Source organism: Crinia signifera, chromosome 11 (assembly GCF_055691185.1).
Source record: "Crinia signifera chromosome 11, ASM5569118v1, whole genome shotgun sequence".
In the NCBI taxonomy this organism is placed as follows: domain Eukaryota; kingdom Metazoa; phylum Chordata; class Amphibia; order Anura; family Myobatrachidae; genus Crinia; species Crinia signifera.
Genome location: NC_139227.1, coordinates 55,873,318 through 55,897,144, shown reverse-complemented (window position 1 = coordinate 55,897,144; position 23,827 = coordinate 55,873,318). Strand labels below are relative to the sequence as shown.

The 23,827-nt window shown below is 45.4% G+C and overlaps 1 protein-coding gene across 1 annotated transcript; it reads right to left on the bottom strand.

The window, feature by feature from the left end:
• Positions 1–4,880: 4,880 nt before the first annotated feature.
• On the bottom strand, positions 4,881–23,777 carry LOC146045049 (uncharacterized). Its single transcript, XM_083163742.1, has 3 exons — positions 21,262–23,777; positions 15,226–17,653; positions 4,881–5,042 (listed from the first exon to the last, which is right to left on the bottom strand). Exons 2-3 carry the CDS (start codon positions 16,585–16,587, stop codon positions 4,881–4,883), a joined length of 1,524 nt encoding a protein of 507 aa, XP_083019868.1. The 5' UTR covers positions 16,588–17,653; positions 21,262–23,777.
• Between the last annotated feature and the right edge of the window lie 50 nt (positions 23,778–23,827).

The window sequence follows — 23,827 nt, the reverse complement described above, 5'->3', positions numbered from 1 at the left end:
GCCAGCTTCGTATTCACTTCTTATTCAAGCTCCAGCTTCTTATTCAGGACAATCACTTTTACAAGGGTTAATGAGTGTTGGACCACAAATTTGACACAAGAAACAGGGGAGTCATGTACATATGACCCACTTGCAATTTCTTTTGACCAACAAGGATTTGGCAGAAATAGGGCACTAAAGTGGGCATGGGTCCCAGATTTCATCATTTTGAATAAGTAGCTGGTTTCCTGCAATGGTTAAACAGCGTTAGTCATCAGTATTACACTTGAAACCCGCACAGGGGGGTCACATACATATGACCCACTTGCAATTTCTTTTGACCAACAAGGCTTTGGGCTAAAATAGGGCACTAAAGTGGGCATGGGTCCCAGATTTCATCATTTTGAATAAGTAGCTGGTGTCCTGCAAGGGTTAAACAGCGTTGGTCAAAAAATATTACACCTGAAACTCACACGGGGGGGTCAGTTACATATAACCCATTTGCAATTTCTTTTGACCAACCAGGATTTGGGCAGAAATCGGGTGATACAATTTCAGATTTGTTTGAATGGACAAAGTAGCTGTAGTTTCAAGGGTTAAACAGGTCTGGTCAAATAATGTATACCATACATTAATGTATAATCACTGTAAACTTTATATACTTTAATATAAATCAGTGGTGCAAGTAATGGGGTACGGCATACCTGTAAGAAATATATTGCAGATCGCCGTACCACTTCCCCCCGACCCTCAGCCGATGCTTTTGCATGCCGGCTCACCTGACAGAATGGAAGTGTGAGGGGACAGACGGCGGGGGCCTGTGCTGGGGAGGGGACGGAGGAGGCTTACCTCCGTCTCCCTCCGGCTGGTTTTCCGTTGCGGCGTCGGCGGCGGGATTGCGGCCTGGAGGAACTTGAGTCCGGGAGGATTCAAGTTCCTCCAATCAACAGCCGGTATTTCGAATGGCGCGCCTCTCGCGAGCCAATCAGTGCTCGCGACGAGCCTGCCAATCAGCGCGGGACGCGGCGAACCAATCCGGGCTTGCCGCGTCATAGCTCCGCCTTCTCCCAGCGTCTTATATTAGACGCGGCGGAGCGCAGTTCGTCGGCGGCGAGGGAGCAGAGAAGACCTCCCGGAAGGAAGGAGAAGGCAGAAGCGGCGGAGCAGGAGAAGAAGGCGGCGGCAGAGCATTGAGAACTGCGGCGGCCGGCGGGATCCAGCAGAGACGGCGGTAGAGGCCCTGAAGACAGCGGCGGCCAGCAGAGCAGTAGGAGAAGAGGGAGGAAGCCCCGACCAGCCAGCAGAGGACCGGAGGGTGGTGCCAGAGTGGTGAACGAAAGAGCTCCCTGTGGTGCCCTCTCCCAGCGTGACAGGTAGGACCTGTCATCCGTCTTTCCACCTAGACCACCAGGTGTTCAGGCACTAGGCCCGTGGGCACTGAGTTGTTTGGCCCTCCTGGCCCCCGTGTACCCCCCTGGGTACCTGACCCCACTCATCAGGCCTCCTGCCTGATCCCACTCATCAGGCCTCCTGCCTGTCCCCTATTAACCAGGCCTCCTGCCTGTCCCCTATTAACTATGCCTCCTGCCTGTCCCCTATTAGTCAGGCCTCTGCCTGTCCCCTATTAGTCAGGCCTCCTGCCTGTATATTGAGGCTGGGATAGTCTACCCGGCTGTCTACCCAGGTGTTGGTGACCGGCTTAGGAGTACCCCGCCGGTTCCCCTTGAGGCCCCGGCACTTCACTACCGTGTACGCACTCACATATTTGCTATAGTGTGTTATGTTCCTGTCGTCGCCTGCTTGTATCGTTGCATGTTTTGTTAGTTAGAGTTAGGTTAGTCCTAGTTAAGCTAAGTTAGGCTTGTAGAGAGGCTGTTGTTGTGTGCTTGATCCCCAGGTGCAGAGATATTCTAGCAAGGTGACAAGGAATACCATCGGTGAGTTTCAGCGTTGTGTGTTTTGTTTCGTCCCTGAGCGCCGGTCCGTGGTTCTCCCGTGAGAGAACCACATCTACCACCTACGTGCGAAAGTGCGAATAGGTGAAGTTAGGGTGGCTGAGGCCTTGGGCCGATGATGACTTTCGCCTAACCGGCGAAGTTCGCAGCCACCCGTGGGTGTCCGTAGGTGACCCCGTCTTGCTATACGGCCCGACTGTGTTTTATAGGTATCTCTTTCCCCTCTAGTGTCACTCCGGTCTTCGTCGGATCCCTGGGGCGGATCTTCTTCCGGAACAGTTGGCGTTCGTGTGTTGAGAAGCTCGCCTAACAGTAAGTGAATTTCCCTCAATTCACATTTGGCGTAGTCGGCAGGATGTCGGAGACAGAGGAAACTTCTCCGAAAGGAGGCCGAAAGTTTAACTTCGGCTCTGCCCTGTCCAGGGTGCCCCGGTATGATGGGCGGAATATGCCGCTGGGAGACGGGAAGAAGAGACTGGAGGGGATCATCCAGATGTACCAGGTGCCGGAGGAGTTCCAGCATCAACTTGCAGTGAATGCCTTAGACGGAGAGGCCTGGCGGTCCGTCATCCTTGTCGCCGAGGATGACCGGGATACCTTGGAAAACGTGTTTGAGATACTCGACGGAATCTATGGCAATACTTCCCCCGGCGGGAACCTGCGACAGCGATTGTTTACGCGTGTGCAGAGGGAGGACGAATCTATCCCGCAGTTTGCCAATGCCCTGCAAGAAATGCTGGGGGAAATTTGTCGTCGTGACCCGGAATGTTTGGGCAAACTGGCCAATCCCAGCATCGTATTACGGGATCAGTTCGCACTGGGATTACGGAGTGTTCCACTGCGGCAGATTTTATTGGACAAAATTTCCGACAACAAAGCGCTTACGTTTCACCAGACCCAAGTTGAGGCCATCGCCCGAGACCGGGATGCCAACTTTGGCCCCTATGCTATGGCCCCACAGTGTCTGACGCCCGTATCGGCCCTAGTCGTTCGGGAAGAGCCCCACCCCCTTGAATCATGCATCAAGGATTTGAAGGAGGCCTTCTCGAAAGTCACATTAGAAATTAGAGAAGAGATCTCCCAGTTGCGGGAGGAAGTTCATCGACATAGGGGTCATGGAAGTTCGGAAGACCGTGCTCCCCGGCGCATGCAAGGGGGATCACGAGAGGGCAGCAACAGTGGTGCCCGGGCCTAGAGAGAACAGAGGCCCCCGATGTTATAGCTGTGGTCGCTTCGGACATTTCGCCCGGGAGTGCGGGGCAGACCGGGGCCCTCCTTTAAACTAGAGTCCCTCGCGGTCACGGGACCACCCGCGGGGGAGATGGGCGGAGAGGCAGCTATCGTGGATTCAGCTGACCTAGTGGGAGTGTGTCCTGTTGTAGTAGGATGTTTTGCAGAAAAGGAACAGAAATGCCTGTTGGACACCGGCTCTCAGGTGACCACCATGTCGGAGGACTGCTTTCTGGAACATTATTCCCACTTGAAGGAGGCAGTGTTTGAAAGCTGGGTTACCCTCACGGCTGCCAATAACCTTCCTATCCCGGTCGTGGGGGTGGTCTGGATGGAGATAGAGATTTGTGGTCAGAAAGTGGGGAAGAAAGGAATCCTGGTGGTTAAAGGTAAGGGGCTCAGCCATGGGCCGGTGATCGTCGGTATGAATGTCCTGAAGGATTTTGTTCCAGGAGAGTGGCCCCCAATACTGGAAGAAGTTGGGGGTCCAGCGCCCGGTGCAACAGGCATTTCAACAGGTGGGACAGATTTGCAAAACTGGATGGTCGGAGGAGTCCATGGGAATCATCAAAACTAGTAATCGACAACAGATAGAGCTGCCTCCCCGTCAAGAGATCATTCTTCCCCTCGAGGTGAGGACCCACCGGCGGTTGGATGGGTTTGAAGTGATGGTGGAACCCAACGGATATCTGGGGATTGACTCCGGCCTCATCTTGGCTCGAACATTGGCCGTGGTAAGGGACGGCAAGGTATTGGTCCGGCTGTACAACCTTCTGGATGTGACCAAGAAAATTCCCGCCGGCGCCACCATAGCTACTGTGACTCCTGTCCCCAGGGATAACATATGCGGGGGGCGGCCAGCGTCTTATATTAGACGCGGCGGAGCGCAGTTCGTCGGCAGCGAGGGAGCAGAGAAGACCTCCCGGAAGGAAGGAGAAGGCAGAAGCGGCGGAGCAGGAGAAGAAGGCGGCGGCAGAGCATTGAGGACTGCGGCGGCCGGCGGGATCCAGCAGAGACGGCGGTAGAGGCCCTGAAGACAGCGGCGGCCAGCAGAGCAGTAGGAGAAGAGGGAGGAAGCGACAACCAGCCAGCAGAGGACCGGAGGGTGGCGCCACAGTGGGGAACGAAAGAGCTAAACGAAGCTCCCTGTGGTGCCCTCTCCCAGCGTGACAGGTAGGACCTGTCATCCGTCTTTCCACCTAGACCACCAGGTGTTCGGGCACTAGGCCCGTGGGCACTGAGTTGTTTGGCCCTCCTGGCCCCCGTGTACCCCCCTGGGTACCTGACCCCACTCATCAGGCCTCCTGCCTGATCCCACTCATCAGGCCTCCTGCCTGTCCCCTATTAACCAGGCCTCCTGCCTGTCCCCTATTAACCAGGCCTCCTGCCTGTCCCCTATTAGTCAGGCCTCTGCCTGTCCCCTATTAGTCAGGCCTCCTGCCTGTATATTGAGGCTGCGATAGATAGATGTCGAGCCAGGTGTTGGTGACCTGCTTAGGAGTACCCCGCCGGTTCCCCTTCAGGCCCCGGCACTTCACTACCGTGTACGCACTCACATATTTGCTATAGTGTGTTATGAATATGTTCCTGTCGTCGCCTTTTTGTATCGTTGCATGTTTTGTTAGTTAGAGCACTGTAAGGACCATTTGTTATTGTTAGTTCAGCCGAATAGACATTGTGTTATAGCAGGGACAGGTTAGTCCTAGTTAAGCTAAGTTAGGTTTGTAGAGAGGCTGTTGTTGTGTGCTTGATCCCCAGGTGCAGAGATATTCTAGCAAGGTGACAAGGAATACCATCGGTGAGTTTCAGCTTTGTGTGTTTTGTTTCGTCCCTGAGCGCTGGTCCGTGGTTCTCCAGTGAGAGAACCACATCTACCACCTACGTGCAAAAGTGTGAATAGGTGAAGTTAGGGTGGCTGAGGCCTTGGGCCGATGATGACTTTTGTCTAACCGGCGAAGTTCGCAGCCACCCATGGGTGTCCGTAGGTGACCCCGTCTTGCTATACGGCCCGACTGTGTTTTATAGGTATCTCTTTCCCCTCTAGTGTCACTCCGGTCTTCGTCTGATCCCTGGGGCGGATCTTCTTCCGGAACAGTTGGCGTTCGTGTGTTGAGAAGCTCGCCTAACAGTAAGTGAATTTCCCTCAATTCACAGAAGCGATATGTCAGCCAGGCAGATAGTGGTGGGCTGTCTTCTGAGAAGGTCCACGGCTATTTGAAATATCGCCAGCCAATAGGAGCTTGCGGCCCGGCAGCCATTCAGGAGCGGCTCCTATTGGCTGGTGACCCGACACGTCATTTTAAATAGCTGTGCCATGGAGTCACAGGAGGATGGACCTGCTCTAAGAGAGACAGCAGGGTTTCCACTGCTCTGCCCGGCTGTTGCCTTTGCCACACAGTGGCGCAATGTATTTAACCCCTGGCACTGTGCATGTTACCCCTGGCACCGTGCAGGTGAACCATGGTACATTGCATGTGACACCAGCATCAAGCGAAAAAAACCCTGGCACTGAGCATGTAAACCCTGGCATCGTACAAGAAACCTCTAGCATGAGCATGTAGGTAACTGGCACTTACAGTATGTGGCATAATATGTAAGAGGCACTACCGTGTGTGACATTGTGCAATGGGCATTACTGTGTCTGGCATAATGTGTAATGGATATTATGGTATGCATAATCCCCTGTAGTATAAAGCCATGCCCTAAATTTTTGCGGCACGTCTTTGGTGCACACTGTCCTGTTTTTTGGGGTATTGAGTTGTATTGCACTGTGGGGCATAATTTGCATTAACCCCTTGTGTGGTATGCCTGGAAATTTTCCGGGCTCAGCTACGCTGCCGCAGCGGGCTATCCCGGAAAATTTCCGGGCATACCACTAATATACAATAGGTGCACGCCAGTGGTGTCCAGGTGTGCACCACTGGCGCAGCACCTCTAGAGAGCACCCCGGTCACAAACTTGCAGTCCCCCCAATCACCTTTGCTCCGGCGATCGGTACACCAAAGCTCCCCTGATCCGCCAGCCAGCAGTCACTCATTTTACAATGACGTTGGCGGCAGACTCGGGTATGGTCGGCTCGGCTCGGGGGGGACTCGGGAGCACTTAGGCATTTGAGTCCTCCCGAGCCGCTGCGAACATCCCCCAGCCTGCCGCCGACGTCACTGCTGAATGTGTGTCCCGTGAGTATAATTTGCTTCCACAGGTCTCCCCTCGGAAGAGCAGTGGAAACCCTGTTGTCTCTTTTAGAGCAGGTCCATCTGTCTGTGACTCCACGGCGCAGCCACGGTCCATGGTTATTTGAAATATAGCGCCGGGTCACCAGTCAATAGGAGCTGCTCCTGAATGGCTCCCGGGCCGCAATCTCCTATTGGCTGGCGATATTTCAAATAGCCGTGGACCTGCTCAGAAGACAGCTTACCACTATCTGCCCAGCTGTCATATTGCTTCCGTACTGTCAGGTGAGCCGGCATGCAAAAGCATCGGCTGCGGGTCAGGGGGACGTGGTACAGCGACCTGCAATATATTTCTTACAGGTTCGCCATACCACGCCGCACCCCATTACTTGCACCACTGATTTATATTAAAGTATATAAAGTTTAAACTGATTATACATTAATGGTATACATTATTTGACATGACCTGTTTAACCCTTGAAACTACAGCTACTTTGTCCATTCAAACAAATCTGTTGCCCATGCCAACTTTACTGCCTATTTTGATGCCAAAATGCCTGTAGGTCAAAGAAATTTTTTGGTGTGTGATATGTAAGTGACCCCCCTGTGCGGGTTTCAAGTGTCATACTGTTTGACCAACGCTGTTTAACCCTTGCAGGACATCAGCTACTTATTCAAAATAATGAAATATGGGACCCATGCCTACTTTAGTGCCCAATTTCTATTCAAATCCTTGTTGGTCAAAAGAAATGGCAAGTGGGTCATATGTACGTGACCCCACCTGTGCGGGTTTCAAATTTAATATTTTTTGACGAACACTGTTTAACCCTTGCAGAACACCAGTTACTTTTTCAAAATAATGACATCTGCCCTATATTGGTTTCGGTTTTTAACGAAGCTTCCTCAACCACTTCTTTCCCTAAAGAGATGCTTGAGGCCCGTATAATAACCATCCCTAAACCTGGAAAACCTACTACCAATGTCCAAAACTATCGTCCCATTGCCCTTCTTAATGTTGACATCAAATTGTATGCCAAAATGATAGCCAACAGGATATCCCCCTTATTACCCAATTTAATCAACCCTGACCAAGTGGGTTTTGTACTGGGCAGGCAAGCATCCGACAATACTCGCAGGGTTATCGACATCATAGAATTCTGCCAGACACGTGGGCGACCCCTTTTGGTCTTGTCACTTGATGCTGAAAAAGCATTCGACAGGCTACATTGGGCTTATTTACGCTCTACATTACAGCGTTTTGGCTTCTCTGGAAGAATACTTGGCTCCATTTTGGCTTTGTATTCTTCCCCAGGTGCAAGGGTATTTGCAAATGGGTGCTCTTCCTCACACTTTGACATAACAAACGGCACTCGTCAGGGATGCCCGCTCTCCCCTTTGATTTTTGCTCTGGCAATTGAGCCTCTGGCTGAGTCTATTCGCTCCCAAGAACTCATCTATGGTCCTGTCATAGGAGGTATCTCACACAAGATCAGCTTGTTCGCGGACGATGTCCTGTTGTGTATCGAGGATCCAATGTCTTCTCTTCCCCACCTGCATAATATACTGGATGCTTATTCTAAAATATCATACTACAAGCTAAATACTACTAAAACGGAAGCTCTTCCATTAGACTTGCCAGATAATATGCTAACCTGCTTAAAAGATAAATATAAATATATATGGAAAACTAAGTCGATTAAATATTTAGGTATTAATTTAGCTAGAGACTGTGATATTCTGGACTCTAATTATGACCCTTTGCTCCGGGCTTTTGATATCCTCACTAAAGAGTGGATGATGCAGGAGGTGTCCTGGGTTGGCCGTGTTGCGGCAGCTAAAATGGTGCTTTTGCCCAAGCTGATGTATATCTTTCGCACTATTCCTAGACCCCTCCCATCTGCCATTTGTAACAAATTTAACAAGTTGTTGTCCGCTTATATTTGGAAGGGTGCTAGACCCAAAATAGCGAAAACCACCCTGTCTTTTGCTAAAGATGAGGGGGGGCTGGCATACCCTAATCTAGAAAAATACCACTCAGCTTGTATATTAAGCCAATCGAGAGATTGGTTTGCGACAGACATTATTAAACCCTGGGTTGCAATAGAACGAGCTCTCCTATCCCCCCTTCTCCTCCCAGATTTAATGAGATTACCCCCAGCAGTTTCCACACCCCAATCCAAGTCCTGTAGAGCGGTCCTCACAACCCTCTTGGTTTGGCATAGGTTAGCCTCTATAGACACAGATATAAGTTTGCCCGCCCCACAACTCTCCTTAACATCCTTAGCAGCCCTAATCCCTGATTTAAACATAGATAACTGGGCCTCCCTAGGTCTACTGTCGATACAAGACTTTCTTTCCGATGGAATCGTAGTCCCTTTTTCCCAACTCCAACAGCAACATCAGGTCCCGAAACGGGACTTCTACAAATATTTACAAATTAGACACTGGCTTTGTAGTTTCCTCCCTAAACCTCCTGCCAAGCTTTCCATGCCTAGGTTGTTACATTCATTCTTTGTCGCTACAACTGCAAAAGGAGGTATCTCTCGCTGGTATAGATACTTGATCTCTATTGGTTTGAATAAGAGGTTCTCCTCTCAGCTTCAATGGGAGAGGGATTTGCCAAATGTTTTCTCCGAAGAGGTGTGGAGGTGCATCTTTCGCACCTGTTTTAAAATCTCAAAGTGTGTTAATCACTCGGAGATGTATTTTAAGCTGGTCCACAGGGCCTACCTTACCCCAGACAGACTCCATAAGTTTTGGCCCTCTGTTTCCTCGCAATGCTGGAGGCTATGCGGTAGGGTGGGAAATATTTTGCATGTATTCTGGTCCTGTCCGGTCCTGAGCTCCCTATGGAGAAAAGTTTTTCTCCTCATATCCAAAGTACTAAATCAGTCCATACCTATGGACCCCCTTGTTGCACTTTTCCACTACTACCCAGGGGATCTACTAGCTGGGGACAGATACCTCCTCGGCCATATACTGGTAGCGGCTAAAGCTTCTATTGCCCAATTTTGGAAGTCCCCAGATATCCCAAGTATTCAAATGATTGAAAATAAGATACATAAGCACTTTCTATTTGAAACCTCTGATGTTGCCTATTCCTCTAAAGCATCTTCTATTCACATTAAATGGTTCAAATGGACTGAATACAGGGAAAAGGAAGGCCATGCGGGTACCCTTAGCACCTATACAGATTTATCTTTATCACTGTTGAACTCGCCTAGCAGAACCACAGGTCCTAACAGTCTTACAATGTAATTTTATCAAAGTGGGGTTCATACCTTCTTAACCTGCATTGTTTATCATTGGACATGTTTAATTTCCGGCTTAAATCTGATCTACCTGACATATTCAACATGTGTATTATCTGTGGTTATATTTCAGCTGTTTTAATTTTACTTTATTATTTTTATGTATATATATATATATATTTTTTTTTTTTTCTCTTCCCCTTTTCCTTTTGTCGTTATTATTGCTGCTTTTTTTTCCATCTGTGTCTTGTGTTGTTTCAAATTATAACACCAATAAAAAACTAATTTTCAAAAAAAAAAAATAATGACATCTGGGACCTATGCCTACCTAAAGAAATTGCAAGTGGGTCATATGTACGTGACCCCCCCCCCCCCCCCCCCCCCGTATAGGTTTCAATGTAATATTTTTGACCAACACTGTTTAACCCTTGCAGGACACCAACTACTTATTCAAAATAATATCTGGGACCACTGCCCATTTTAGTACCCAAATCCTTGTTGGTCAAAAGAAATGGCAAGTGGGTCATATGTACGTGACCCCCCTGTGCTGGTTTCCAGTGTAATATTTTTTGACCAATGCTGTTTAACCCTTGCAGGACACCAACTACTTATTCAAAATGATGATATCTGGGACTTATGCCGATTTTAGTGCCCACTTTTTGCCCAAATCCTTGTTGGTCAAAAGAAATTGCAAGTGGGTCATATGTAAGTGACCCCCCCTGTGTTGATTTCTGGTGTCAAATTTGTGGTCCAACACTCATTAACCCTTGTAAAAGTGATTGTCCTGAATAAGAAGCTGGAGCTCGAATAAGAAGCTGGAGCTCGAATAAGAAGTGAATAAGAAGCTGGAGCTCGAATAAGAAGCCAACTTCAGCCTCGTCTGGGCTTCTCTTTTCATTTACGATTGCCATCACCTGTGTTCAGACACCATTCCATACTTGCCTACCTGACCCTCTCCATGCGGGAGAAAATGCTCTGTTCCTGTGCTTCCCTGGTAATGTATGATTACCATCACCTGTGGGGAGCTAGGTAAAGGTGTTTCACCACAGGTGCTGGCAATCATACATTACCAGGGAAGTCCAGGAGCAGAGCATTTTCTCCCGCATTGAGAGGGTCAGGTAGGCAAGTATGCACCATTCTTATTACTAGAGACAGGATTATATGCATTTGCATATTTGCATATGCATTTGCATACTTTGCCTATTCTCACTGGTTATTGCATATTTTACCTAAAATCTAGTGATGGTGCATATTTTAGGCACCGCCCCCTTTCCACCCGCGAGTCACAGCACTGCTTTGCCCTGCTGCTGCTGGCCAGGTAGTGGTAGAGTGTGCAGGCCGGGGCAATATGTGCGCAGTGTGGGGACCCTTGGATGTACGCTATGTCTGACACTGCTCTAGGCTGCCAATCCATGTTGATAAAAGTCAGTTGGGGCGGATGCCGTCATGAAGCTCCTGAACCTTTGCCTGCCCCTCCCCTGGGACTTTACACCAAGAGACGGAGGAAATGCTGTGTCACAGTGAGTATGCGGCGCAGGGAGGAAGCCTTCCACTGCGCCGCCCTCACATGCTAAGTTGACATTTGATCCATCGGCGCTGGAGATGAGTGTCCGTGTAGTTGATGCAAGAAGAGCTTTGGACTAAATTCAGTCTGCTGTAGCAGCCAGGAAGACAAAAAATCCTGTGTACAGCACTAGACATCTGCAGATGCTGTGGGCCTATTTTTGAGGTTTATTTGCAACTAATTGTATGCTGATTTTTAAATAAATAAGTTAAAAATTACTTTTTTTTATTATTTAATGTAGCATATTTTAACACTTTTCTTGCATATTTTAAGTATTTTTCATGCATATTTGCATGCATATTTCAAGCTTTTTATGTTGCATATAATCCTGTCTCTACTTATTACTTAACAACCACTTCAAAACAGTTGATAGCAATCATTAATTAAGAGGGAAGTCCAGAAGCAGAGCATTGTGTCACTCCAGGGTCATGTTGGGAGTTATGTCGATGGTCGCAATGTGTCCATTCATATACCCATCGGCATCTATACCAACCTGATGGTGCCTCACCCCAGAGTATGCAGCTGCTATCATGTGTTTTGCTGTGTACAGTCTTGTGGCAGTAGCAACCCTTGTAGTAGCAGCACCGAGCATATCAAGAGGTTACCTCAGCATTGCCTGTCTGACCAGTGTTGCCAACTCTAAAATGAAAAACAAGCAACTCAACACAAGCCCAATCTAATCCTAAAAAGCCCCAAAACAAGACCAACTTACATACACATTTTATATATATATATACAGGGCCGCCGAGAGGCAGGGGGGGCGGGTACATTTTACCGGGGCCCGGGCCTGTCAGGGGGGCCCTGGTCCAGGGGCACAAACAAACAGTTTTTTGTTTTTTTTTGGCAGAGCATGTGTAGTGGCGTGAGAGGGGACGGGAGTGCTGGTGGGGGTGGGAGAGGGGGCGGGCGCTGGGTATATTAAGAGGAGTAGGAGAGAGAGGTCAGCTGTCACTCACAGTGTGTGCAGTGGCAGCAGCCAGCCACCGCTACAGATCTTCAGAGCAGACAGGAGAATGTTGCTCCTTCTGTCCTGAGTCCTGACTCCGTCCTCTGCGCAGCTCAGCTAGGCGATATGAAGATGTTGCAGGCAGGGGCTAACATACATAAAATTACTGTCCACATGACGGGCTACAAAAAGATGGCCACCGTTTACCAATAGGGATACAGCTTTCCTTTCCAGCACAAGAGTGACATAGGGGCCGGGGCTTATCGGGGCTGCTGCATTTGATGGTAGAAGAGAAGCTGCATCCTCCTGATCATGAAGAGAGACTGACCCATGGATTGGAGGAGAGAGACAGAAAGGTAGAGAGGGAGTGCCTGCTACCCTACTCTTGCATACACACAAAAAAAATATATGTATCTATTGATTGTTGTGATTACAAATTATGTGAAAAAAAAATTGCTGCCAGATTTTTGGCAAGCAAAATCCTACATGAGGATTTTTTTAAATTAGCCTGTGGATGATTGTCGATGCTGTGTGTGAGTGCAGGGGATAGCATAATGTATGAGGGGAGTGTGTCCAGGTTAGCAGTGATAGTATAGTGTGTGTGTGGTGAGCGGGTGCAGGGTTAGTGGTGATAGTATAGTGTGTGGGGAGCAGGTGCAGGGTTAGCGGTGATAGTATAGTGTGTGTGTGGGGAGCAGGTGCAGGGTTAGTGGTGATAGTATAGTGTGTGGGGAGGTGGTGCAGGGTTAGCGGTGATAGTATAGTGTGTGTGTGGGGAGCAGGTGCAGGGTTAGGAGCAGCAAGCCAGCCAGTGAATGCGGATCACTGGCTTGCTGCTCCTGTGGACTCTCCGCCCGATCCCGCTCTCCTTCAGGCGTCTGCCCGCAACCCAGCGGGGGGCGCATTTGAGGTACTCGGTTCTTTGGGACCAGGATTGCCCAGCTGCCTAGCCTGGTTGATATATGTCATGTCACGTGGTATCCAGTCCACCCTGTTTTAATTCTGGTACGAGCAAATGCCCTGCTCCCCTTTGTCCAACATTTGTTATTCATTAAAAACCCTTTTAATGCACCATGAAGCGCACCTTCCTCTTTGTTTTTGCCCAGATTTCTACCTCATTGGATCCTTGAGGATTTGGTATTATATCCTTCACTGCTTCACAAGTGCCCTGCCTCTTTTATAAGGGCCTTCAATAAAGGTTCTTCACCATCAGATCTTTCCGATATTTTTAATAAAGAAATTCTGTTACTGGTCTTAGATCCTTTGGATCCCCCACACCTTTTGGGGGATCCAAACACTAGGTCACGTATTGAAGAAAGTATTAAAACTTATTTTGCAGTAAATACAAGCTGGGGCTCGCTATAAACACTAATACGAGCAACATCAAAAGGATTTGGAAGCTAGAATTAAAGAACTAGAGGTACAAAACCAGAGAAATCCATCTAGAGCACTTGGCAGGGAACTTGTGGAAACTAGAAGTCAACTCCAAAAGCATTTATTAGCAAGAACGCAAGCCATGATAAATAGGACCAGGCAGAACTTTTACCTAATGGGGAATAGGACAGTGAGAAGGTTACATAGAAACATAGAAACATAGAATTTGACGGCAGATAAGAACCATTTGGCCCATCTAGTCTGCCCCTTTTTTTACCCTTCAGGTAAACTCAACCCTTTTTAATCCTTATTTCTTTGTAAGGATATTCATATGCCCATCCCAAGCATGTTTAAATTGTTCTACTGTCTTAGCCTCTACCACCTCTGATGGGAGGCTATTCCACTTATCCACTACCCTTTCTGTGAAGTAATTCTTTCTAACATTTCCCCTGAACCTACCTCCCTCCAGTTTCAGTGCATGTCCTCGTGTTTTATTACTTGTTTTCCTTTGAAGAAAATTTCCCACCTGTACTATGTTAAAACCCTTGATATATTTGAAGATTTCTATCATGTCCCCCCCTTTCCCTTCTCTGCTCCAAACTATACATGTTAAGATCTTTTAGTCTATCCAGGTAAGTTTTGTGATGTAGGCCATGCACCATTTTAGTTGCCCTTCTTTGTACACTCTCCAATGTATTTATATCCTTCTGAAGATATGGTCTCCAGAACTGGACACAGTATTCCAGATGAGGTCGTACCAATGACCTATAAAGTGGCATTATTACGTCTTTTTTTCTGCTACTGATTCCTCTCCCTATGCAACCAAGCATCTGACTAGCCTTCCTCATTGCTTTGTTACATTGCCTCCCTGCCTTTAAGTCACTTGAAATAGTGACACCTACTGTAGATCTCTTTCCTCCTCAGTAGTTTCCATTATAGTACCCTTGATACTATATTGAGCCTTTGGGTTTTTGAGTCCCAAGTGCATAATTTTGCATTTTTTAGCATTAAACTGTAGTTGCCATTCTCTTGACCAATTCTCAAGTTTACTTAGATCATCAGTCATTTGATTTACCCCTCCTGGTGTGTCTACTCTGTTGCATATCTTTGTATCATCTGCAAAAAGGCATACTTTCCCTTCAATACCATTTGCAATGTCACTAACAAAGATATTAAAGAGCACTGGTCCAAGTACAGATCCCTGGGGTACTCCACTGGTAACATGTCCCTCCATAGAATGCACTCCATTTACTACAACTGTCTGTTTCCTATCCTGCAACCAGGTTCTTATCCATTTAATTGTTTTATAATCCAATCCCACACTTTCAAGTTTATTTAGCAGCCTGCGATGTGGGACAGTGTCAAATGCCTTACTAAAGTCTAGATATGCCACATCTACAGCCCCCCCTTCATCTAGTATTTTGGTCACGGAGTCAAAAAAGTCAATGAGACTTGTTTGGCATGATCTCCCTGCAGTAAAACCATGCTGTTTTGGATCCTGTAAGTTGTTTAATTTAAGATATTCCACTATTCTTTCTTTTAATAGTGTTTCCATTATTTTCCCTACTACTGATGTAAGGCTCACTGGTCTGTAGTTACTTGCTTCTTCTTTGCTTCCGCTTTTGTGCAGTGGAACTACATTTGCTTTTCTCCAGTCCTCTGGAACTGCACCTGTATCTAGTGACTGGTTGAATAAATCTGTTAATGGCGCTACCAACACATCTTTTAGTTCTTTTAGTATCCTTGGATGCACTCCGTCTGGCCCCATTGATTTATCCACTTTCAGTCTTGAAAGTTCTGTTAGGACTTTCTCCCTAGTAAATGTACCTCCATCTACCTTATTTTTATGAATGTCCTTGCAACTTAACTGTGGTCCCTTCCCTTCTCCTTCTATAGTGAATACAGAGCAAAAGTAATTATTTAGATGATCTGCAATTGCCTTGTCTCCCTCCACCAAATTCTCAGTGTCTGTCCGCAGTCTTATTATTCCTCCATTTGATTTTCTCCTTTCACTTATATATTTAAAAAAAGTTTTGTTTCCTTTATCTACTGACTGAGCCATTTTCTCCTCAGCTTGTGCCTTGGCACGCCTGATCACTTTCTTAGCCTCTTTGCGTCTGGCAAGATACACTTCTTTGTCATTATTATTTTGAGTCTGCTTGTATGTCCTAAAGGCCATCTTTTTTGCTTTTACACTAGTTGATACCTCTTTAGTAAACCACACTGGCTTCCTTTTCCTGGTACTTTTCTTAACCCTTTTGATACAAAGGTCCGTTGCCTTTAGTATTGCACTTTTTAATTTTCTCCACCTCTCCTGCACTCCTTTCAAGTTCATCCAATCCGCTAATGAGTCGCTTAAACATCTCCCCATTTTTGCAAAGTCAGCCTTCCTAATATCCAACACCTTAGTTTTTGTGTGACTGGAGTTGGACCCTGCCTTGATACTAAGCCATACTGCTTGATGATCACTGGATCCCAGGTTCTCACCCACATATATGTCTGATATCCTGTCACCATTTGTGAGTATTAAATCTAATATTGAGTCTTTGCGAGTAGGCTCCCTCACCAATTGCTTGAGAGAGGCTCCCTGTATGGAATTTAGAAATTTGCCACTTGTAGATGATCTTGCAAAAGACTCCTCCCAATTCACATCAGGTAGATTAAAGTCTCCCATGATTATGACTTCTCCCTTTAAAGCCATTTTAGTGACATCAAGCAATAGGCTCCTGTCCAAATCCTGCCCCTGGCCTGGTGGCCTATAGATGACCCCAGTACGAATAATCTCCTTCTCCCCCATTTCTATGGTCACCCAAAGGGCCTCAGTTTCGTCTTCAATGTTTTGTATTAAAGTAGCATTTATGTTTTTCTTTACATACATTGCTACCCCTCCTCCGATTCTTCCCATTCTGTCCTTCCTAAATAAATTGTATCCTGGTATAGCTAAGTCCCAGCCATGGTTCTCATTCCACCATGTCTCTGTGATAGCCACAATGTCTAGGTCATCCCTTGTCATTATTGCAATTAGATCAGGAATTTTGTCTCCTAGGCTTCTAGCGTTTGCACACATAGTTTTAAAAATTTTGCCTGTGCATCTGTTATTCCTAGCCATGTTCATACAGTACAAAATCAAAATCTAAAGTTGAAATGACCTGTTTGATGATGTTGTTCAATGTCTGTTTTTATTTTTTTACTGTTCAGAAAAGCTGCAGGTCACTAATTCTAAGAATATAGTGAGTCTGTTCAGGTCAGGCTACACCTGTACACTAACGGCCAAATGGTCAAAGGAGATAATTTGCACTGTGTTTGAGTAGACATCAGGCAGAATGCAACACTAAACTATGCTTCACTGAACAACTTCCCCAAACAAGTAATAACAATTACAATCAATTCATTAAATCAGAACTTTTCAAATCATACAAGAGTTTGCATAACACAGAAATAAAGAGAGCATATTGGAGATGAATTACATACTCTTGAGGTATCAATGCAGTCCATGTGTGTTTTTGTTGATTTGTAGTAGTTTGCCTTCAGTTTTCCTTTGGTGCAACGCAGGTATAACGCTCATAGTTATGACTCCGTTTTCCCACTTTAAAATGGCCCACTTCAATACAGGGCCAAAGCTAAACTATGGCCACAGCCTATCCGGCCACAGCCGTATGCAATGAGAACTAATATACTCTAACTATGCCTTCTTCCCAATTTCCAATAATTGGAATCTACACCCTCAGTCCCCACCCTCTGCTATACAGAGCAATAAAAGTGGCTTACAAAAACAGTTCTGGCATCCAGGATACTATATCTCATTTAGAATAAAAAATACATGCCTCACTACACACAGGCAAGGTACTGTTGTTATTTACACAGATCAGATATTTGGTTGAATTTACCTATAAGACAATCCCACACACAAAGGATGCAATGTTCTGCAGTGAAGACACTTGCTTGCAAATGTACCCAATAGAGTTCAAAAGCATGTGGATGTTACAGCAGAGAGAGATAGTCTGCACGTATGCCTGTGATAAAGTTGAATTTACCTATAAGACAATCCCACACACAAAGGATGCAATGTTCTGCAGTGAAGACACTTGCTTGCAAATGTACCCAATAGAGTTCAAAAGCATGTGGATGTTACAGCAGAGAGAGATAGTCTGCACGTATGCCTGTGATAAAGTTGAATTTACCTGTTGGAGACAAGGATAGAGGAGGGGTCAGATGAATCAACGCTCGTAGTTATGACTCCGTTTTCCCACTTTAAAACGTTAGCCCGTATACTTAGGACACATCAAGCCAGACATAAAATCAAATATATTAGGACATCTAAAAATACTAAAATAATGGATCCAGCCAAGATACTGTAGCTCAACAATTTGCTAAATTTTATTCACAGCTGTACAACCTAGCAATAGACCCAACAGTTACTATACCATCTACACAAATAATAGAAGCCTTCTTAGCTAAATTGAATCTTCCATCAATAACTGCAGATCAATTAGTAAATATAAACCTGCCATGGACACTAGCCGAAGTAAAAAGGGTAGTAAAATCTCTCCCGAAAGGGAAGGCGCCAGCACCAGATGGGTTTAGTAATGATTTTTATACATCGTTCGAAGAACTCCTAGCCCCAAGACTACTGGATCTGTATGGATCGGTCTCAGACCAAGGTATATTTCCGTCAGAAATGTTGGAATCCCAAATTGTGACACTCCCTAAAGAAGGGAAGGATCTAACAAGCTGCAATAACTACAGACCAATTGCGCTCCTTAATGGAGACGTGAAGATATATGCTAAGTTAATTGCATCACGCTTGGCGCCCTTACTGCCAGGACTGATCCATATAGACCAAGTGGGGTTTGTAGCAGGTAGGCAAGCTTCAGATAATACTAGAAGAGTATTTGATGTATTAGATGGTAATGAGATCTTAGGAACTGATCTTATGTTGCTTTCTCTGGATGCAGAGAAAGCTTTCGATAGATTAAATTGGGCATATATGCAGGCACTACTGGAAAAATTCGGTTTAGCAGATCGTATCTTGACATCTATTATGGCCCTATATTGTGCTCCCTCAGCAAGGGTTTTTAGCAATGGGTTCTTGTCTGAAATATTTACCATCACCAATGGAACTCGCCAAGGGTGTCCCCTTTCCCCATTAATATTTGTTTTAGCTATCGAACCCTTAGCTAATAAAATTAGAGCTGACCAAGCCTTTCCAGGGCTACGGATAGGACAGAACGATAACAAACATTGGCCCTTATTCAGATCTGATCACAGTACAATTTTGTTCTTAAAATGGGCAAAACCATGTTCACTGCAGGTGGGGCAGATGTAACATGTGCAGGGAGAGTTACATTTGGGTAGGGTGTGTTGAAACTGAAATCTAAATTGCATTTTAAAAATAATGCAGCCAGTATTTACCCTGCACAGAAACAAAATAACTCACCCAAGTGTAACTCTCTCTGCACGTGTTCCATCTGCCCCACCTGCAGTGCACATGGTTTTGCCCATTTTGAGAACAAATTTGTACTGCGATCAGATCTGAATAAGGCCCTATGTCTCTTCGCGGATGACATATTACTATTCGTGACAGACCCACATCACTCCCTGGTAAGGCTACATAATATTTTAGACGAATATAGAGAGGTATCATATTTCAAGCTAAATACAACTAAAACTGAAGCGTTACCTATTAATATATCAAAGAAGGATATATCTGCCCTGAAGGCTACATATAACTACCAATGGAAGACTAATGCTATCGCATATCTAGGTATTAATATCCCCACTAACTCTAAATTAGTATTTGAACAAAATTGGCCCAAAATGATAAAAAATGTCTCTTACCTCACCAATTCATGGCTAGCATATGAGGTATCTTGGTTGGGCAGACTGTCTGCATTCAAAATGATGATACTGCCTACAGTACATTAATGTATCTTTTTCGGACAATTCCATATGCCCTCCCACGTCAGTACATGGTAAAATGCCAGGGAGTGATGATGAAGTACATTTGGAAGAACCACCCACCTAGATTAGCAAAATCACGGATGACTCTCCCAAAACATAGATGAGGGGTAACCCTTCCAGACTTAGACAGATATAGGGAAGCATGTATATTAACTCAAATGCAAGAATGGTTCAAAGACCCCCCCATATCAAGCTGGGCAAGAATGGAACAAGACACATGTGCAGGGCTCTCCTTAAAAGATCTCATATGGGTCCCACAATCATTGAGACCAAGTATGTTGCAACTTCTACCTACTATTAGAGACACACTAAAAGTCTGGGACAAAATTAAAATAAAGATTCCTCGATTAACCTTACCAACATGAAATATTTTATTAAAAACATTACAACGTTTTATCCCAAACTTGAATGTGGTGAAATGGACCACAGTGGGCCTAGTAAAGTTAGGAGATATTTTTGAGGGAGGAAGATTAATATCGTTTTCTGACTTGCAAACGCGATTCTCCCTGCCTGGGACAGAGTTCTTGCAATACATGCAAATACAGAGTTGGACTCTGAAAGCCAAGAGCACATTAGAACCATGGGAATACGCGCCAGCCGCACTTCTGACCCAATTGAACAAGCAAGGAACGAGGATGTGTATTTCCTATTGGTACAACTTCCTGATAGATGTACCCCAGATCTCTAAATTCTCAGCCCAACAAAAGTGGGAAAGGGACATGAATATACACCTATCCGATAAACAATGGGAAACAATATACACTACCTCTTTTAGCATGTCAAAATGTCTGAACCATTCAGAAATGCAGGTCAAGTTGTTAAATAGACTATACTTAACTCTAGAAAAATTACATATGTACTGGCTCACGTGTTCACAGTTCTGTTGGAGGGAATGCGGAGAGGCTGGAAATATTTACCATGTGTTCTGGCTCTGTCCAAAAATACAACAATACTGGAGAGAGGTCTTTGGACTTATTAGCAAGGTAGTGGGGATGCAGATAGCCCCCTCACCACAATTGGCCCTCCTACATATATACCCAACAGAGGTGAGAGTGAGCTATCGGTACGTGCTGGGACATATATGTATCGCAGCACGAGCAGCTCTGGCTCAATGCTGGAAGCAAGTCACCTTACCCCCCATCCAGAAGGTGATCTCTAAAGTCCAATTTCAGTACATAATGGAAACAGAAGTCACACTGGGCAATATATTCCCTATATCAATACAGAGGAAATGGAGCAGGTGGGGCAAATATATACTAGAAGACGAGGGTTACACTTAGATATAAAACTAGAATCGATGGGGAAATGGTGGCCAAATTGAATTGAAGTATGAGATATATATTTGAGCAGTTGAGGATACGAATTATAATAGGAAGTAAGTAGAGCTCTATGGAAGATAGATGAATGTACCTCCTTAATATACAGGAATGAAAATAAGGTTAAAAACATAAAGGATAAGTAATGGATCTGGAATGTACCCCTTTTCTTTTCTGTACCCCCTTACCCCTTTCTGTTTTCTGTTATTTTGTGTCTGTGTTTATATATATATATATATATATATATATATATATATATAATATATATATATATATATATATATATATATATACTTGACAAGACTGCTCGGCACTCTGGCTTAGTTGCATCAGCTTGGATGGTGCCTTGGTATTCCAAACGGAAGAAATATATCACACAGCAATCACCGGCACTCATCCGAAATACCAGCAGTCGATATGAAATAAATCAGCCCAATACAGTGGGTGCTTAGTCAACGTTTCGGGTCGTGGACCCTTTATCAAGACATGCAAAAAACAAATGAAGTACTTACATATATAGGGGTGATCAGTGACATAAACCCAGTGAATGCAGCAGCTCCCAGTAAGTGCGCCAACCCTGGACTTCGTGACGTCATCCGGGCGCCCGTGCGCCGGCCAGATCTGTCAGAGCGGGGCGGGGGGCGTGTTAAGGTTAAGGGAGAATGCAGAAGTGCCCGTAACCTGGTGAAAAAAAGGTGAACATATACAATAAAAGTAGCTGCGGCTGCAAGCCCAACTTAGGTAAATTATTAGCAACTTAGTTAACAAGATCGTATCAAGTACAGGAATGCAAATAAGGCAATAATGAAACAATGTGCAAAATTACAGTACAGTTGGGGGCACAAAGATCTGAAGCAATGCAGTTATGAAGGTCATGGGTATTAAGTTGCAAAAGCAACAGGATTGATACTCTCAATGGGATGGGTGTGGCTGGAAGCCCGAGCTGTCAGCGAGAAACAGGGATCGCTGAATCGCAGCTGGACATGGTGCTGAAAGGTCACTGTCAGTTTAAAGGAAGCACGCTAATGATAATTGCTCATTAAGGAGGTTATTCTGATCGGTGCGGCCAAACGTGCGTACGTTCACTATTAACGTACGCTAGCCGTACGCGGCCGTTGGGGTTAAGTCCACCCACAAATCAGCCACATACGTACGGGCATAAACAACGTAGAAGGGGAGTGGCGTACAAATGAGCGTACGCCAACGTACACGGACGGGCCAGCCCTTACACTCCGACAACTGGCGTACAACTGAGCGTACGCCGCCGTTTACGGACGTCTCTCGTCCGTCTTCCCACCGCCTTCTTGCGGAGATCTGAGCGTACGCCAGCTTGCACGGACGGGTCCCTATTGTTTTCAATGGAAAACTCAGCTTATGTCACCGCTCGTGAGAGTGAGCGTACGTCCCTGCACGCTGGCATACCCTTCACATATATGGACCTGCAAATCTTGCCTTTCAACTACAAATCAGACAGTTAATTAATTATTCTAATTGTTATTCAATTATTGTTTTCTATTAACTCAATTGTCTACCTTAATAAAGACCCTAATAAAACAACATTTTAACCCTCATTACATGTTTATTTGTTATGTTCTAATGTGGCATTTTAATCACTATCTATGTGTCCCTATATTGCTGTTACTTTTAAATCAAGTTATGTTGGTGTTTCTGTATATGTACTAAATTATGTCCATAATTAGTTTGTCCAAAATGTGTAACATGTATACCTACCCTGATGTTATGTGTGATGTTTTAATCTAACAACATTAAACATTCATGCATTTTCACTATGTGTTCTTTAACTCAAAAACACACAAATTCACACATCAATGGTTACCCCTCACCTCAAATTACAAATATAACTGCCATTACACATCTGTATGTACCTGCCCTTACAAACCATGAAACATATTTATGATTAACAACACAGGCAACTTCTAACTGTACATAAACTTTTATTGTAACAAAACTGAAGGGGGGCGGGGGGATTAAAGTAGGGCCTCCAATCGGGCAAACAAAATATTTAAATAGAGCAGGGTTAAAAAAATCTCCCGCATAACTTCGCCAACATCATCCTGGTGCTGTTCAGTGTCTGTAGTGAAGGGATAAAAAACAAAAATTAATATATAACATACACAAATGTTTGTTGTATTTGTACATAATAAAAAGTTGTGAGTTATGTGTGAAGGCCACATACATTTTTAAACTACATTGAAGATGGGTCTGCTGTAAACACAGTACTAAAAAATAATATGTTAACACACACATACTGTACATAGTAAATAACATTAATTAAATTACTCCTTCTTGGATGAATGTATGCTGTATCCCAATTGGTAGTTTGGTTTTGGGGGACTGTCCTCTAACCTCACAATTAGGCTGTGCTATTTAAAGGTTATGACATTGTTGCGGCTTAAGCACTCCTTACTATTTTAAATTTAGGACATTGCTGTACAAATTATAGGCCTACAGCTATGTTTGTAAAGCATGCATCCGCATGGCCTCACACACTATGAACAAAACAATCTCTACATTTATGTTGCACATCATGCTGGGAACTGGAGTTACCCAACACCTGGAGCCACATAACTACAACACCACTAATGTCGGATATCTCATTGGATGTACTGTTATGTCAATTATTCAAGGGGTGAGGCATGGCCACACTCAAAAAAACCACCAAGGGGACCCTTGTTCCTGGAGAAGGACAGGCCACACCTCATGGTCGCCCTGCAGTGATATGTTGCAACTAATGTTGATGTTGGATACACATATGTGGTTGTTGTGATTGTTTATGTGTAGAAATGTGTAGGTAAACATTAGACACATTATTTACTTACGGCTACTTGAGCCATCCTGGTCGCCGCTGGTTGGGTGTGCGGTGGTTGGGGGGGGTCAGGAGCAAGGTGGATGGGATTGGCCTTTGGATGCTGCTAGTGGGTGTGAGTGGGGATTGGAGAGGTTTGGGGGTGGGTGGTGGAGAGGTGTAGGGGGGTTGGAAATGGAGTGGGGAGGGGGTAGGGGTGGGGGTGGGGGTTGGGGAGGGGGTGGGGGTTGGGGAGGGGGAGGGGGTGGAGG